Genomic DNA, 19,107 nt, shown 5'->3' on the forward strand with positions numbered 1-19,107 from the left:
TCGGTGTGGGATGTCACTCCCCAGGGGGGAACATGAGGAAATTGAGATTACTCAGCCTGTAATTACCTGCCCCTGTGCTCTTGGTGTGGGACGTCACTGCCCAGGGGGGAACATGAGGAAATTGCGATTACTCAGCCTGTAATTACCTGCCCCTGTGCTCTTGGTGTGGGACGTCACTCCCCAGGGGGGAACATGAGGAAATTGAGATTACTCAGTCTGTAATTACCTGCCCCTGTGCTCCTGGTGTGGGACGTCACTCCCCAGGGGGAACATGAGGAAATTGAGATTTCTCAGTCTGTAATTACCTGCCCCTGTGCTCTTGGTGTGGGACGTCACTCCCCAGGGGGAACATGAGGAAATTGAGATTTCTCAGTCTGTAATTACCTGCCCTGTGCTCTTGGTGTGGGACGTCACTCCCCAGGGGGAACATGAGGAAATTGAGATTTCTCAGTCTGTAATTACCTGCCCCTGTGCTCTTGGTGTGGGACGTCACTTCCCAGGGGGAACATGAGGAAATTGAGATTTCTCAGTCTGTAATTACCTGCCCCTGTGCTCTTGGTGTGGGACGTCACTCCCCAGGGGGAACATGAGGAAATTGAGATTACTCAGTCTGTAATTACCTGCCCCTGTGCTCCTGGTGTGGGACGTCACTCCCCAGGGGGAACATGAGGAAATTGAGATTTCTCAGTCTGTAATTCCCTGCCCCTGTGCTCTTGGTGTGGGACGTCACTCCCCAGGGGGAACATGAGGAAATTGAGATTACTCAGTCTGTAATTACCTGCCCCTGTGCTCTTGGTGTGGGACATCACTCCCCAGGGGGAACATGAGGAAATTGAGATTTCTCAGTCTGTAATTACCTGCCCCTGTGCTCTTGGTGTGGGACATCACTCCCCAGGGGGAACATGAGGAAATTGAGATTACTCAGCCTGTAATTACCTGCCCCTGTGCTCTCGGTGTGGGATGTCACTCCCCAGGGGGAACATGAGGAAATTGAGATTACTCAGTCTGTAATTACCTGCCCCTGTGCTCTTGCTGTGGGACGTCACTCCCAGGGTGAACATGAGGAAATTGAGATTTCTCAGTCTGTAATTACCTGCCCCTGTGCTCTTGGTGTGGGACGTCACTCCCCAGGGGGAACATGAGGATATTGAGATTTCTCAGTCTGTAATTACCTGCCCCTGTACTCTTGGTGTGGGACGTCACTCCCCAGGGGGAACATGAGGAAATTGAGATTACTCAGTCTGTAATTACCTGCCCCTGTGCTCTTGCTGTGGGACGTCACTCCCCAGGGGGAACATGAGGAAATTGAGATTTCTCAGTCTGTAATTACCAGGCCCTGTGCTCTTGGTGTGGTACGTCACTCCCCAGGGGGGAACATGAGAAATTGAGATTTCTCAGTCTGTAATTACCTGCCCCTGTGCTCTTGGTGTGGGACGTCACTCCCCAGGGGGAACATGAGGAAATTGAGATTTCTCAGTCTGCAATTACCTGCCCCTGTGCTCTTGGTGTGGGACGTCACTCCCCAGGGGGGGAACATGAGGAAATGAGATTACTCAGTCTGTAATTACCTGGCCCTGTGCTCTTGGTGTGGGACGTCACTCCCCAGGGGGGAACATGAGAAATTGAGATTTCTCAGTCTGTAATTACCTGCCCCTGTGCTCTTGGTGTGGGACGTCACTCCCCAGGGGGAACATGAGGAAATTGAGATTACTCAGTCTGTAATTACCTGCCCCTGTGCTCTTGGTGTGGGACGTCACTCCCCAGGGGGAACATGAGGAAATTGAGATTACTCTCTCTGTAATTACCTGCCCCTGTGCTCTTGGTGTGGGACGTCACTCCCCAGGGGGAACATGAGGAAATTGAGATTACTCAGTCTGTAATTACCTGGCCCTGTGCTCTTGGTGTGGGACGTCACTCCCCAGGGGGAACATGGGAAATTGAGATTTCTCAGTCTGTAATTACCTGCCCCTGTGCTCTTGGTGTGGGACGTCACTCCCCAGGGTGAACATGAGGAAATTGAGATTTCTCAGTCTGTAATTACCTGCCCCTGTGCTCTCGGTGTGGGATGTCACTCCCCAGGGGGGAACATGAGGAAATTGAGATTACTCAGCCTGTAATTACCTGCCCCTGTGCTCTTGGTGTGGGACGTCACTGCCCAGGGGGGAACATGAGGAAATTGCGATTACTCAGCCTGTAATTACCTGCCCCTGTGCTCTTGGTGTGGGACGTCACTCCCCAGGGGGGAACATGAGGAAATTGAGATTACTCAGTCTGTAATTACCTGCCCCTGTGCTCCTGGTGTGGGATGTCACTCCCCAGGGGGAACATGAGGAAATTGAGATTTCTCAGTCTGTAATTACCTGCCCCTGAGCTCTTGGTGTGGGACGTCACTCCCCAGGGGGAACATGAGGAAATTGAGATTTCTCAGTCTGTAATTACCTGCCCTGTGCTCTTGGTGTGGGACGTCACTCCCCAGGGGGAACATGAGGAAATTGAGATTTCTCAGTCTGTAATTACCTGCCCCTGTGCTCTTGGTGTGGGACGTCACTTCCCAGGGGGAACATGAGGAAATTGAGATTTCTCAGTCTGTAATTACCTGCCCCTGTGCTCTTGGTGTGGGACGTCACTCCCCAGGGGGAACATGAGGAAATTGAGATTACTCAGTCTGTAATTACCTGCCCCTGTGCTCCTGGTGTGGGACGTCATTCCCCAGGGGGAACATGAGGCAATTGAGATTTCTCAGTCTGTAATTCCCTGCCCCTGTGCTCTTGTGTGGGACGTCACTCCCCAGGGGGAACATGAGGAAATTGAGATTACTCAGTCTGTAATTACCTGCCCCTGTGCTCTTGGTGTGGGACATCACTCCCCAGGGGGAACATGAGGAAATTGAGATTTCTCAGTCTGTAATTACCTGCCCCTGTGCTCTTGGTGTGGGACATCACTCCCCAGGGGGAACATGAGGAAATTGAGATTACTCAGCCTGTAATTACCTGCCCCTGTGCTCTCGGTGTGGGATGTCACTCCCCAGGGGGGAACATGAGGAAATTGAGATTACTCAGTCTGTAATTACCTGCCCCTGTGCTCTTGCTGTGGGACGTCACTCCCCAGGGTGAACATGAGGAAATTGAGATTTCTCAGTCTGTAATTACCTGCCCCTGTGCTCTTGGTGTGGGACGTCACTCCCCAGGGGGAACATGAGGAAATTGAGATTTCTCAGTCTGTAATTACCTGCCCCTGTGCTCCTGGTGTGGGACGTCACTCCCCAGGGGGAACATGAGGAAATTGAGATTACTCAGTCTGTAATTACCAGCCCCTGTGCTCTTGGTGTGGGACGTCACTCCCCAGGGGGAACATGGGGAAATTGAGATTTCTCAGTCTGTAATTACCTGCCCCTGTGCTCTTGGTGTGGGACATCACTCCCCAGGGGGGAACATGAGGAAATTGAGATTACTCAGTCTGTAATTACCTGCCCCTGTGCTCTTGGTGTGGGACGTCACTCCCCAGGGGGGGAACATGAGGAAATTGAGATTTCTCAGTCTGTAATTACCTGCCCCTGTGCTCTTGGTGTGGGACGTCACTCCCCGGGGGGGGAACATGAGGGAATTGCGATTTCTCAGTCTGTAATTACCAGCCCCTGTGCTCTTGGTGTGGGACGTCACTCCCCAGGGGGAACATGGGAAATTGAGATTTCTCAGTCTGTAATTACCTGCCCCTGTGCTCTTGGTGTGGGACCTCACTCCCAGGGGGAACATGAGGAAATTGAGATTTCTCAGTCTGTAATTACCTGCCCCTGTGCTCTTGGTGTGGGACGTCACTCCCCAGGGGGAACATGAGGAAATTGAGATTACTCAGTCTGTAATTACCTGCCCCTGTGCTCTTGGTGTGGGATGTCACTCCCCAGGGGGAACATGAGGAAATTGAGATTTCTCAGTCTGTAATTACCTGCCCCTGTGCTCTCGGTGTGGGACGTCACTCCCAGGGGGAACATGAGGAAATTGAGATTACTCAGTCTGTAATTATCTGCCCCTGTGCTCTTGGTGTGGGACGTCACTCCCCAGGGGGAACATGAGGAAATTGAGATTTCTCAGTCTGTAATTACCTGCCCCTGTGCTCTTGGTGTGGGACGTCACTCCCCAGGGTGAACATGAGGAAATTGAGATTTCTCAGTCTGTAATTACCTGCCCCTGTGCTCTTGGTGTGGGACGTCACTCCCGAGGGGGAACGTGAGGAAATTGAGATTTCTCAGTCTGTAATTACCTGCCCCTGTGCTCTTGCTGTGGGACGTCACTCCCCAGGGGGAACATGAGGAAATTGAGATTTCTCAGTCTGTAATTACCTGCCCCTGTGCTCTCGGTGTGGGACGTCACTCCCCAGGGGGAACATGAGGAAATTGAGATTTCTCAGTCTGTAATTACCTGCCCCTGTGCTCTTGCTGTGGGACGTCACTCCCCAGGGGGAACATGAGGAAATTGAGATTTCTCAGTCTGTAATTACCAGGCCCTGTGCTCTTGGTGTGGTACGTCACTCCCCAGGGGGGAACATGAGAAATTGAGATTTCTCAGTCTGTAATTACCTGCCCCTGTGCTCTTGGTGTGGGACGTCACTCCCCAGGGGGAACATGAGGAAATTGAGATTTCTCAGTCTGCAATTACCTGCCCCTGTGCTCTTGGTGTGGGACGTCACTCCCCAGGGGGGGAACATGAGGAAATTGAGATTACTCAGTCTGTAATTACCTGGCCCTGTGCTCTTGGTGTGGGACGTCACTCCCCAGGGGGGAACATGAGAAATTGAGATTTCTCAGTCTGTAATTACCTGCCCCTGTGCTCTTGGTGTGGGACGTCACTCCCCAAGGGGAACATGAGGAAATTGAGATTACTCAGTCTGTAATTACCTGCCCCTGTGCTCTTGGTGTGGGACGTCACTCCCCAGGGGGAACATGAGGAAATTGAGATTACTCAGTCTGTAATTACCTGCCCCTGTGCTCTTGGTGTGGGACGTCACTCCCCAGGGGGAACATGAGGAAATTGAGATTACTCAGTCTGTAATTACCTGGCCCTGTGCTCTTGGTGTGGGACGTCACTCCCCAGGGGGGAACATGAGAAATTGAGATTTCTCAGTCTGTAATTACCTGCCCCTGTGCTCTTGGTGTGGGACGTCACTCCCCAGGGGGAACATGGGGAAATTGAGATTTCTCAGTCTGTAATTACCTGCCCCTGTGCTCTTGGTGTGGGACGTCACTCCCCAGGGTGAACATGAGGAAATTGAGATTTCTCAGTCTGTAATTACCTGCCCCTGTGCTCTCGGTGTGGGATGTCACTCCCCAGGGGGGAACATGAGGAAATTGAGATTACTCAGCCTGTAATTACCTGCCCCTGTGCTCTTGGTGTGGGACGTCACTCCCCAGGGGGGAACATGAGGAAATTGCGATTACTCAGCCTGTAATTACCTGCCCCTGTGCTCTTGGTGTGGGACGTCACTCCCCAGGGGGGAACATGAGGAAATTGAGATTACTCAGTCTGTAATTACCTGCCCCTGTGCTCCTGGTGTGGGACGTCACTCCCCAGGGGGAACATGAGGAAATTGAGATTTCTCAGTCTGTAATTACCTGCCCCTGTGCTCTTGGTGTGGGACGTCACTCCCCAGGGGGAACATGAGGAAATTGAGATTTCTCAGTCTGTAATTACCTGCCCTGTGCTCTTGGTGTGGGACGTCACTCCCCAGGGGGAACATGAGGAAATTGAGATTTCTCAGTCTGTAATTACCTGCCCCTGTGCTCTTGGTGTGGGACGTCACTTCCCAGGGGGAACATGAGGAAATTGAGATTTCTCAGTCTGTAATTACCTGCCCCTGTGCTCTTGGTGTGGGACGTCACTCCCCAGGGGGAACATGAGGAAATTGAGATTACTCAGTCTGTAATTACCTGCCCCTGTGCTCCTGGTGTGGGACGTCACTCCCCAGGGGGAACATGAGGAAATTGAGATTACTCAGTCTGTAATTACCTGCCCCTGTGCTCTTGGTGTGGGACATCACTCCCCAGGGGGAACATGAGGAAATTGAGATTTCTCAGTCTGTAATTACCTGCCCCTGTGCTCTTGGTGTGGGACATCACTCCCCAGGGGGAACATGAGGAAACTGAGATTACTCAGCCTGTAATTACCTGCCCCTGTGCTCTCGGTGTGGGATGTCACTCCCCAGGGGGAACATGAGGAAATTGAGATTACTCAGTCTGTAATTACCTGCCCCTGTGCTCTTGCTGTGGGACGTCACTCCCCAGGGTGAACATGAGGAAATTGAGATTTCTCAGTCTGTAATTACCTGCCCCTGTGCTCTTGGTGTGGGACGTCACTCCCCAGGGGGAACATGAGGAAATTGAGATTTCTCAGTCTGTAATTACCTGCCCCTGTGCTCCTGGTGTGGGACGTCACTCCCCAGGGGGAACATGAGGAAATTGAGATTACTCAGTCTGTAATTACCAGCCCCTGTGCTCTTGGTGTGGGACGTCACTCCCCAGGGGGAACATGGGGAAATTGAGATTTCTCAGTCTGTAATTACCTGCCCCTGTGCTCTTGGTGTGGGACATCACTCCCCAGGGGGGAACATGAGGAAATTGAGATTACTCAGTCTGTAATTACCTGCCCCTGTGCTCTTGGTGTGGGACGTCACTCCCCAGGGGGGAACATGAGGAAATTGAGATTTCTCAGTCTGTAATTACCTGCCCCTGTGCTCTTGGTGTGGGACGTCACTCCCCGGGGGGGGAACATGAGGGAATTGCGATTTCTCAGTCTGTAATTACCAGCCCCTGTGCTCTTGGTGTGGGACGTCACTCCCCAGGGGGAACATGGGGAAATTGAGATTTCTCAGTCTGTAATTACCTGCCCCTGTGCTCTTGGTGTGGGACCTCACGCCCAGGGGGAACATGAGGAAATTGAGATTTCTCAGTCTGTAATTACCTGCCCCTGTGCTCTTGGTGTGGGACGTCACTCCCCAGGGGGAACATGAGGAAATTGAGATTACTCAGTCTGTAATTACCTGCCCCTGTGCTCTTGGTGTGGGATGTCACTCCCCAGGGGGAACATGAGGAAATTGAGATTTCTCAGTCTGTAATTACCTGCCCCTGTGCTCTCGGTGTGGGACGTCACTCCCCAGGGGGAACATGAGGAAATTGAGATTACTCAGTCTGTAATTACCTGCCCCTGTGCTCTTGGTGTGGGACGTCACTCCCCAGGGGGAACATGAGGAAATTGAGATTTCTCAGTCTGTAATTACCTGCCCCTGTGCTCTTGGTGTGGGACGTCACTCCCCAGGGTGAACATGAGGAAATTGAGATTTCTCAGTCTGTAATTACCTGCCCCTGTGCTCTTGGTGTGGGACGTCACTCCCGAGGGGGAACGTGAGGAAATTGAGATTTCTCAGTCTGTAATTACCTGCCCCTGTGCTCTTGCTGTGGGACGTCACTCCCCAGGGGGAACATGAGGAAATTGAGATTTCTCAGTCTGTAATTACCTGCCCCTGTGCTCTCGGTGTGGGACGTCACTCCCCAGGGGGAACATGAGGAAATTGAGATTTCTCAGTCTGTAATTACCTGCCCCTGTACTCTTGGTGTGGGACGTCACTCCCCAGGGGGAACATGAGGAAATTGAGATTACTCAGTCTGTAATTACCTGCCCCTGTGCTCTTGCTGTGGGACGTCACTCCCCAGGGGGAACATGAGGAAATTGAGATTTCTCAGTCTGTAATTACCTGGCCCTGTGCTCTTGGTGTGGGACGTCACTCCCCAGGGGGGAACATGAGAAATTGAGATTTCTCAGTCTGTAATTACCTGCCCCTGTGCTCTTGGTGTGGGACGTCACTCCCCAGGGGGAACATGAGGAAATTGAGATTTCTCAGTCTGCAATTACCTGCCCCTGTGCTCTTGGTGTGGGACGTCACTCCCCAGGGGGGGAACATGAGGAAATTGAGATTACTCAGTCTGTAATTACCTGGCCCTGTGCTCTTGGTGTGGGACGTCACTCCCCAGGGGGGAACATGAGAAATTGAGATTTCTCAGTCTGTAATTACCTGCCCCTGTGCTCTTGGTGTGGGACGTCACTCCCCAGGGGGAACATGAGGAAATTGAGATTACTCAGTCTGTAATTACCTGCCCCTGTGCTCTTGGTGTGGGACGTCACTCCCCAGGGGGAACATGAGGAAATTGAGATTACTCAGTCTGTAATTACCTGCCCCTGTGCTCTTGGTGTGGGACGTCACTCCCCAGGGGGAACATGAGGAAATTGAGATTACTCAGTCTGTAATTACCTGGCCCTGTGCTCTTGGTGTGGGACGTCACTCCCCAGGGGGGAACATGAGAAATTGAGATTTCTCAGTCTGTAATTACCTGCCCCTGTGCTCTTGGTGTGGGACGTCACTCCCCAGGGGGAACATGGGGAAATTGAGATTTCTCAGTCTGTAATTACCTGCCCCTGTGCTCTTGGTGTGGGACGTCACTCCCCAGGGTGAACATGAGGAAATTGAGATTTCTCAGTCTGTAATTACCTGCCCCTGTGCTCTTGGTGTGGGACGTCACTCCCGAGGGGGAACGTGAGGAAATTGAGATTTCTCAGTCTGTAATTACCTGCCCCTGTGCTCTTGCTGTGGGACGTCACTCCCCAGGGGGAACATGAGGAAATTGAGATTTCTCAGTCTGTAATTACCTGCCCCTGTGCTCTCGGTGTGGGACGTCACTCCCCAGGGGGAACATGAGGAAATTGAGATTTCTCAGTCTGTAATTACCTGCCCCTGTACTCTTGGTGTGGGACGTCACTCCCCAGGGGGAACATGAGGAAATTGAGATTACTCAGTCTGTAATTACCTGCCCCTGTGCTCTTGCTGTGGGACGTCACTCCCCAGGGGGAACATGAGGAAATTGAGATTTCTCAGTCTGTAATTACCTGGCCCTGTGCTCTTGGTGTGGGACGTCACTCCCCAGGGGGAACATGAGGAAATTGAGATTACTCAGTCTGTAATTACCTGCCCCTGTGCTCTTGGTGTGGGACGTCACTCCCCAGGGGGAACATGAGGAAATTGAGATTACTCAGTCTGTAATTACCTGGCCCTGTGCTCTTGGTGTGGGACGTCACTCCCCAGGGGGGAACATGAGAAATTGAGATTTCTCAGTCTGTAATTACCTGCCCCTGTGCTCTTGGTGTGGGACGTCACTCCCCAGGGGGAACATGAGGAAATTGAGATTACTCAGTCTGTAATTACCTGCCCCGTGCTCTTGGTGTGGGACGTCACTCCCCAGGGGGAACATGAGGAAATTGAGATTACTCAGTCTGTAATTACCTGCCCCTGTGCTCTTGGTGTGGGACGTCACTCCCCAGGGGGTAACATGAGGAAATTGAGATTTCTCAGTCTGTAATTACCTGCCCCTGTGCTCTCGGTGTGGGACGTCACTCCCCAGGGGGAACATGAGGAAATTGAGATTTCTCAGTCTGTAATTACCTGCCCCTGTGATCTTGGTGTGGGACGTCACTCCCCAGGGGGAACATGAGGAAATTGAGATTTCTCAGTCTGTAATTACCTGCCCCTGTGCTCTTGGTGTGGGACGTCACTCCCCGGGGGGGGGACATGAGGGAATTGCGATTTCTCAGTCTGTAATTACCAGCCCCTGTGCTCTTGGTGTGGGACATCACTCCCCAGGGGGGAACATGAGGAAATTGAGATTACTCAGTCTGTAATTACCTGCCCCTGTGCTCTTGGTGTGGGACGTCACTCTCCAGGGGGGAACATGAGGAAATTGAGATTTCTCAGTCTGTAATTACCTGCCCCTGTGCTCTTGGTGTGGGACGTCACTCCCCGGGGGGGGAACATGAGGGAATTGCGATTTCTCAGTCTGTAATTACCAGCCCCTGTGCTCTTGGTGTGGGACGTCACTCCCCAGGGGGAACATGGGGAAATTGAGATTTCTCAGTCTGTAATTACCTGCCCCTGTGCTCTTGGTGTGGGACCTCACTCCCAGGGGGAACATGAGGAAATTGAGATTTCTCAGTCTGTAATTACCTGCCCCTGTGCTCTTGGTGTGGGACGTCACTCCCCAGGGGGAACATGAGGAAATTGAGATTACTCAGTCTGTAATTACCTGCCCCTGTGCTCTTGGTGTGGGATGTCACTCCCCAGGGGGAACATGAGGAAATTGAGATTTCTCAGTCTGTAATTACCTGCCCCTGTGCTCTCGGTGTGGGACGTCACTCCCCAGGGGGAACATGAGGAAATTGAGATTACTCAGTCTGTAATTACCTGCCCCTGTGCTCTTGGTGTGGGACGTCACTCCCCAGGGGGAACATGAGGAAATTGAGATTTCTCAGTCTGTAATTACCTGCCCCTGTGCTCTTGGTGTGGGACGTCACTCCCCAGGGTGAACATGAGGAAATTGAGATTTCTCAGTCTGTAATTACCTGCCCCTGTGCTCTTGGTGTGGGACGTCACTCCCCAGGGTGAACATGAGGAAATTGAGATTTCTCAGTCTGTAATTTCCTGCCCCTGTGCTCTTGCTGTGGGACGTCACTCCCCAGGGGGAACATGAGGAAATTGAGATTTCTCAGTCTGTAATTACCTGGCCCTGTGCTCTTGGTGTGGGACGTCACTCCCCAGGGGGGAACATGAGAAATTGAGATTTCTCAGTCTGTAATTACCTGCCCCTGTGCTCTTGGTGTGGGACGTCACTCCCCAGGGGGAACATGAGGAAATTGAGATTTCTCAGTCTGCAATTACCTGCCCCTGTGCTCTTGGTGTGGGACGTCACTCCCCAGGGGGGGAACATGAGGAAATTGAGATTACTCAGTCTGTAATTACCTGGCCCTGTGCTCTTGGTGTGGGACGTCACTCCCCAGGGGGGAACATGAGAAATTGAGATTTCTCAGTCTGTAATTACCTGCCCCTGTGCTCTTGGTGTGGGACGTCACTCCCCAGGGGGAACATGAGGAAATTGAGATTACTCAGTCTGTAATTACCTGCCCCTGTGCTCTTGGTGTGGGACGTCACTCCCCAGGGGGAACATGAGGAAATTGAGATTACTCAGTCTGTAATTACCTGCCCCTGTGCTCTTGGTGTGGGACGTCACTCCCCAGGGGGAACATGAGGAAATTGAGATTACTCAGTCTGTAATTACCTGGCCCTGTGCTCTTGGTGTGGGACGTCACTCCCCAGGGGGGAACATGAGAAATTGAGATTTCTCAGTCTGTAATTACCTGCCCCTGTGCTCTTCGTGTGGGACATCACTCCCCAGGGGGAACATGAGGAAATTGAGATTACTCAGTCTGTAATTACCTGCCCCGTGCTCTTGGTGTGGGACGTCACTCCCCAGGGGGAACATGAGGAAATTGAGATTACTCAGTCTGTAATTACCTGCCCCTGTGCTCTTGGTGTGGGACGTCACTCCCCAGGGGGTAACATGAGGAAATTGAGATTTCTCAGTCTGTAATTACCTGCCCCTGTGCTCTCGGTGTGGGACGTCACTCCCCAGGGGGAACATGAGGAAATTGAGATTTCTCAGTCTGTAATTACCTGCCCCTGTGATCTTGGTGTGGGACGTCACTCCCCAGGGGGAACATGAGGAAATTGAGATTTCTCAGTCTGTAATTACCTGCCCCTGTGCTCTCGGTGTGGGACGTCACTCCCCAGGGGGAACATGAGGAAATTGAGATTTCTCAGTCTGTAATTACCTGCCCCTGTGCTCTCGGTGTGGGACGTCACTCCCCAGGGGGGAACATGAGGAAATTGAGATTACTCAGTCTGTAATTACCTGCCCCTGTGCTCTTGGTGTGGGACGTCACTCCCCAGGGGGGGAACATGGGGAAATTGAGATTTCTCAGTGTGTAATTACCTGCCCCTGTGCTCTTGGTGTGGGCCATCACTCCCCAGGGGGGAACATGAGGAAATTGAGATTTCTCAGTGTGTAATTACCTGCCCCTGTGCTCTTGGTGTGGGACGTCACTCCCCAGGGGGAACATGAGGAAATTGAGATTACTCAGTCTGTAATTACCTGCCCCTGTGCTCTTGGTGTGGGACGTCACTCCCCAGGGGGAACATGGGGAAATTGAGATTTTTCAGTCTGTAATTACCTGCCCCTGTGCTCTTGGTGTGGGACGTCACTCCCCAGGGTGAACATGAGGAAATTGAGATTTCTCAGTCTGTAATTACCTGCCCCTGTGCTCTTGGTGTGGGACGTCACTCCCGAGGGGGAACGTGAGGAAATTGAGATTTCTCAGTCTGTAATTACCTGCCCCTGTGCTCTTGCTGTGGGACGTCACTCCCCAGGGGGAACATGAGGAAATTGAGATTTCTCAGTCTGTAATTACCTGCCCCTGTGCTCTCGGTGTGGGACGTCACTCCCCAGGGGGAACATGAGGAAATTGAGATTTCTCAGTCTGTAATTACCTGCCCCTGTACTCTTGGTGTGGGACGTCACTCCCCAGGGGGAACATGAGGAAATTGAGATTACTCAGTCTGTAATTACCTGCCCCTGTGCTCTTGGTGTGGGACGTCACTCCCCAGGGGGAACATGAGGAAATTGAGATTACTCAGTCTGTAATTACCTGGCCCTGTGCTCTTGGTGTGGGACGTCACTCCCCAGGGGGGAACATGAGAAATTGAGATTTCTCAGTCTGTAATTACCTGCCCCTGTGCTCTTGGTGTGGGACGTCACTCCCCAGGGGGAACATGAGGAAATTGAGATTACTCAGTCTGTAATTACCTGCCCCGTGCTCTTGGTGTGGGACGTCACTCCCCAGGGGGAACATGAGGAAATTGAGATTACTCAGTCTGTAATTACCTGCCCCTGTGCTCTTGGTGTGGGACGTCACTCCCCAGGGGGTAACATGAGGAAATTGAGATTTCTCAGTCTGTAATTACCTGCCCCTGTGCTCTCGGTGTGGGACGTCACTCCCCAGGGGGAACATGAGGAAATTGAGATTTCTCAGTCTGTAATTACCTGCCCCTGTGATCTTGGTGTGGGACGTCACTCCCCAGGGGGAACATGAGGAAATTGAGATTTCTCAGTCTGTAATTACCTGCCCCTGTGCTCTCGGTGTGGGACGTCACTCCCCAGGGGGAACATGAGGAAATTGAGATTTCTCAGTCTGTAATTACCTGCCCCTGTGCTCTCGGTGTGGGACGTCACTCCCCAGGGGGGAACATGAGGAAATTGAGATTACTCAGTCTGTAATTACCTGCCCCTGTGCTCTTGGTGTGGGACGTCACTCCCCAGGGGGGAACATGGGGAAATTGAGATTTCTCAGTGTGTAATTACCTGCCCCTGTGCTCTTGGTGTGGGCCATCACTCCCCAGGGGGGAACATGAGGAAATTGAGATTTCTCAGTGTGTAATTACCTGCCCCTGTGCTCTTGGTGTGGGACGTCACTCCCCAGGGGGAACATGAGGAAATTGAGATTACTCAGTCTGTAATTACCTGCCCCTGTGCTCTTGGTGTGGGACGTCACTCCCCAGGGGGAACATGAGGAAATTGAGATTTCTCAGTCTGTAATTACCTGCCCCTGTGCTCTTGGTGTGGGACGTCACTCCCCAGGGGGGAACATGAGGAAATTGAGATTACTCAGTCTGTAATTACCTGCCCCTGTGCTCTTGGTGTGGGACGTCACTCCCCAGGGTGAACATGAGGAAATTGAGATTTCTCAGTCTGTAATTACCTGCCCCTGTGCTCTTGGTGTGGGACGTCACTCCCCAGGGTGAACATGAGGAAATTGAGATTTCTCAGTCTGTAATTACCTGCCCCTGTGCTCTTGGTGTGGGACGTCACTCCCCAGGGGGGAACATGAGGAAATTGAGATTTCTCAGTCTGTAATTACCTGCCCCTGTGCTCTTGGTGTGGGACGTCACTCCCCAGGGGGGAACATGAGGAAATTGAGATTTCTCAGTCTGTAATTACCTGCCCCTGTGCTCTTGGTGTGGGACGTCACTCCTCAGGGGGAACATGAGGAATTTGAGATTTCTCAGTCTGTAATTACCTGCCCCTGTGCTCTTGGTGTGGGACGTCACTCCCCAGGGGGGAACATGAGGAAATTGAGATTTCTCAGTCTGTAATTACCTGCCCCTGTGCTCTTGGTGAGGGACGTCACTCCCCAGGGGGAACATGAGGAAATTGAGATTTCTCAGTCTGTAATTACCTGCCCCTGTGCTCTTGGTGTGGGACGTCACTCCCCAGGGGGGAGCATGAGGAAATTGAGATTTCTCAGCCTGTAATTACCTGCCCCTGTGCTCCTGGTGTGGGACGTCACTCCCCAGGGGGAACATGGGGAAATTGAGATTTCTCAGTCTGTAATTACCAGCCCCTGTGCTCTTGGTGTGGGACGTCACTCCCCAGGGGGGGAACATGAGGAAATTGAGATTACTCAGTCGGGCATTTTCTGTCCGCTCACTGTAATGGTTTGGTTTCTGCAACATTTTCTTCACAGAGTGAGTGACTGGGGGATGAATAGTGGTAGTTTTATATTTATGTAATAGGCCAGATTTTGTGGTGGAAATAACGATGGAGCTAACAGCATTTATACACATTGGGCAGATGCATGGCAAATGCAGTATAATCACCCAACCTGTCCAAATCATCCTGGAGTTTCTCTGCATCCTCCTCACAGCACACATGCCCACCCAGCTTTGTGTCGTCTGCAAACTTGGAGATATTACATCTAGTTCCCTTGTCTAGATCATATATAATATATATATACCATACATATATATATAAAAAGATCTGTTTATTCCAGCTCTTTGCTTCCTGTCTGCCAACCAGTTCTCTGTCCAAGTAAGTACCTTGCCCCCAATCCCATGTGCTTTAACTTTACATGCTAGTTTCTTATGCAGGACCTTATCGAAAGCCTTCTGAAAGTCCAAATACACCACATCCACTGGTTTCCCTTATCTATTCTACCAGTTACATCCTCAAAAAATTCCAGTAGATTAGCCAAGCATGATTTACCTTTTGTAAATCCATGTTGACTTTGTCTGATCCTGCCACTGTTTTCCAAGTGTGCTGCTATTACATCTTTTATAATGGACTCTAGCATTTTCCCCACAACCGATGTCAGACTTACCGGCCTCTAATTCCCCGTTTTCTCTCTGCCACCCTTCTTAAATAGTGGGGTTGCATTAGCTATCCTCCAATCCATGGGTACTGCTCCAGAGTCTATAGAATTTTGGAAGATGACCAGCAATGAATCTACTATTTCTAGGGCCACTTCCTTAACTACACTAGGATGTAGATTATCAGGCCCTGGGGATTTATCGGCCTTCAATCCCGTCAATTTCCCTACAAATACTGATTGCATTCAGTTTCTCCCTCTCATTAGACCCTATGTTCCCCTGGGAGACATCTCTGTGAGGTTATTTGTGTCCTGCTTTGTGAAAACAGCACCAAAGTATGTATTTAATTGGTCAGCCATTTCTTTGTTCCCCATTATACATTCCCCTGATTCTGACTGCAAGGGACCTACGCATGGCTTCGACAATCTTTTTCTCTTCACATATTTATAGAAACTTTTACAATCAGTTTTTATGTTCCCTGAAAGCTTACTCTCATTCAATTTCCCCCCTCTTAATTAATCCCTTTGTCCTCCTTTGCTGAATCCTAAACTGCTCCCAATCCTCAGGTTTGCTACTTTTTCTGGCGAAATTATATGTCCTCTCCTTGGATCTTATGCTATCCTTAATTTCCCTTGTTTGCCACGGTTGAGTCACCTTATTTGTTTTATTTTTATGCCAAACAAGGATGAACAAATTCTGTAGTTCACGCATGCGATCTTTAAATGTTTGCCATTGTCTCTGCACCATCAGCCCTTTAAGTAACGTTCCCCAATCCATCCTAGCCAAATCGTGCCTCATACTATCGTAGTTTCCTTTATTTATATTCAGGACACTAGTCTCTGAGTCAACTACGTCACTGTCCATTTTAATGAAAAATGTTATCATATTATGATCGCTCCTCCCCAAGGGGCCTTGCACAACGAAATTGCGAATTAATCCTTTCTCATTACATAATACCCAGTCTAAGATGGTCTGATCTCTAGTTGGTTCCTTGACATATTGGTCCAGGAAACCATCCCTTATACACACTAGGAATTCCTCCTCCACAGTACTGTTACTAGTTTGGTTAGCCCAATCTATATGTAGATGAAAGTCACCCATGATATCTACTGTGCCCTTATTGAACGCATCTCTAATTTCCTTTTTAATGCCATCCCGAACCTCAGCATTACTGTTTGGGGGCCTGTATACAACTCCCACTGACGTTTTCTGTCCCATGGTATTTCTCAGCTCTGCCCATACAGATTCCACATCATCCGAGCTAATATCCTTCCTTACTATTGTGTTAATCCCCTCTTTAACCAGCAATGCTACCCCACCTCCTTTTCCTTTTTTCCTGTCCTTCCTGAATATTAAATACCCCTCGATGTTGAATTCCCAGTCTTGGTCACCTTGGAGCCATGTCTCCATAATCCCAATTATATCATATCTGTTTACATCTATTTGCGCAGCTAATTCATCCACCCTATTACGAATGCTCCTTGCATTAAGACACCATGCCTTCAGGCTTGATTTTTTAACACTCTTAGTCCTTTTAGAATTCTTATTTACTGTGGCCCTGTTTGATTAACACGCTTGATATCTCTGCTTTCCGCTTTTGCTTTTCTCCTTCCTGTCTTTTGTTTCTATCCTTGCTTCCCTTTCCTCTGTCTCCTTGCACAGGTTCCCAATCCCCTGTTATTTTAGCTTAAACCCTCCCCAACAGCAGTAGCAAACACTCCCTGCAGGACATCGGTTCCGGTCCCACCGAGGTGCAAACCGTCCAGTTTGTACTGGTCCCACCTCCCCCAGAACCGGTTCCAATGTCCCAGGAATTTGAATCCCTCCCCCTTGCACCATTGCTCTAGCCATGTATTCATCTAAAATACACTTTTATTTCTACTCTGACTAGCACGTGGCACTGGTAGCATTCCTGAGATAACTAACTTTTGAGGTCCTATTTTTTAATTAACCTCCTAACTCCCTATATTCAGCTTTTAGGACCTCATCCTTTTTTTTACCTATATTGATGGTACCTATATGCACCACGACAACTGGCTGTTCACCCTCCCCCTCCAGAATGGCCTGGATGGCTTTGCAGGGTTGACTGTGCTGGGTGTTCCTTCGTCGTGTCCGAATCCAATTCCGTATTTTTCTTTGTAGAGGTTTACTAGGCCATTTCAGAGGCCATCACATTGGTGAAGGACTGGAGTCACTTAGACCAGGCATAAAGGGCATTGGGTTTTATGACAATCTTTATTAATACCAGCTTTTTATTTCAAAATGTTTCAGATTTGAATTTGAATTCAAATTCATGAAACGTCCACGATGATATTTGAACCGTTATCTCTGGATTACTCGTCCAGTAACATAACCAACAAGCTATCATTCTCGACATCTCATCATCTCTGTCCATTGTCTGATTGCACCTCTGTGAAGTGCCTTTCGACGCTTTCTTTTCTGTATTAAAGGTGTTGTATCAATGTAAGTTTTGATGATGAAAGTCCTGATTACACCAACCCCATTGCTGGATATCGGTTCCCGGTTACCGAGTTTTCATACCGGCAGCGGGTGTGTAAAATAACAGGTGTCAGACATTTCAATTACCAGGGGGGAAAGCGATTAGATTTTTCATCATTATATTTATTGGTCGATTCTCCAGACCTACACATCAACAGTGATTGTTTCGATTAGTCAGTGTAATTTCTCAGGCAGTTTTCTAGCTGTTTCTCACTTCAGATTCGTTCCTTCCCTGCCACTAGAGTTCTGACTCGCTGCTTTTTTATTTCCCAGGAAATCACAAACTGTGGCAGCAGGAAAAACTGTGAGTCTATCGTATTGTCAGTCAGTAATCTGATGTCCTGAAGGACAGAGACAAATAATCACATTAAAACTGCTGCAGATTCTCAGTGATTCCTCACTCTCCGAGAACTATAATTCACAAATTTCTTTGCCGTTAAAGACTGAATCAAGATGTTTACAGAATATTCAGCCCATGTTCAGAATGGATCAGAACCCGACACAGTGACTGCTTCCTGTGCTCAACAACTGGGAGATCCCATCACTGAGCAGACCCTTTCCTCTCATTCTCAGTGTTTATATTTCATTCAGCTCCTCAATATATTCATTATTGTTCTTTACAGAAAGTCACTGAGCTCGTGGAGAAGGGAAACCGGGCGGACAGTTCCAAACTTCTCCTAAATCTGGTGATGGAGAAAGGCTCTCGGGCCCGAAGGGTGATGTGGGACTCCTTTGTGAAAATGCGCCATGGGGTACCAAAGCTGGACAAAATACTGAAAGAAATACAGGAACTTGGTACGGTAAAATCACACGCTGAATTCAAATTCAGATTCAAACAGGATTTTACTATAATATTACACAGATCTGATTTCATGAACGCTAATTGATTTAAACAAGTTCTGAACCATTTGATTACATGAACATCGCACGAGGTTTATCCGAAGTACCCAGTCACCTGAGAGGTAAGTGATGAAATGGAGATTTCAAACCATTTATTTCACTTGAGAATCCAAATATTTGTCTGGAGCCGATTGTTTAAATGTTGTCAGAAACTGTGAATGAGAAGTTCAAAGACTAAGGATTGAACATTGTTTGGTTTCGTGATTAATCCACAAACGTTCTGCCTTGATTCAATTTACAAAAAGTGCCAATTTTTGAATTGTTGGTAAATTTGCACGTTTTGTATGCTACAGTTAATCCAACTGCACATTGCCTACACCTGGCAGGATCCTGATACACTGTGAAACCCCATACACACCTGGCAGGATCCTGATACACTGTGAAACCCCATACACACCTGGCAGGATCCTGATACACTGTGAAACCCCATACACACCTGGCAGGATCCTGATACACTGTGAAACCCCATACACACCTGGCAGGATCCTGATACACTGTGAAACCCCATACACACCTGGCAGGATCCTGATACACTGTGAAACCCCACACACACCTGGCAGGATCCTGATACACTGTGAAACCCCATACACACCTGGCAGGATCCTGATACACTGTGAAACCCCATACACACCTGGCAGG

The 19,107-nt window shown here is 49.7% G+C and overlaps 1 protein-coding gene across 1 annotated transcript in view; it reads left to right on the plus strand.

Moving 5' to 3' along the window:
• Positions 1-19,107, plus strand: part of LOC147096555 (NACHT, LRR and PYD domains-containing protein 3-like) — a 98,116-nt gene that overhangs the window by 30,833 nt on the left and 48,176 nt on the right. The window contains exons 3-4 of the mRNA XM_085975360.1: positions 18,192-18,363; positions 18,465-18,530. Coding sequence (XP_085831486.1) covers positions 18,192-18,363; positions 18,465-18,530 — 238 coding nt within the window. The remainder of the gene's footprint in view (positions 1-18,191; positions 18,364-18,464; positions 18,531-19,107) is intronic.

The sequence above is a fragment of the Somniosus microcephalus genome, unplaced genomic scaffold (genome assembly GCF_052327205.1).
Source record: "Somniosus microcephalus isolate GS21.2 unplaced genomic scaffold, FLI_Smic_1.0 unresolved_chr1, whole genome shotgun sequence".
NCBI lineage: Eukaryota > Metazoa > Chordata > Chondrichthyes > Squaliformes > Somniosidae > Somniosus > Somniosus microcephalus.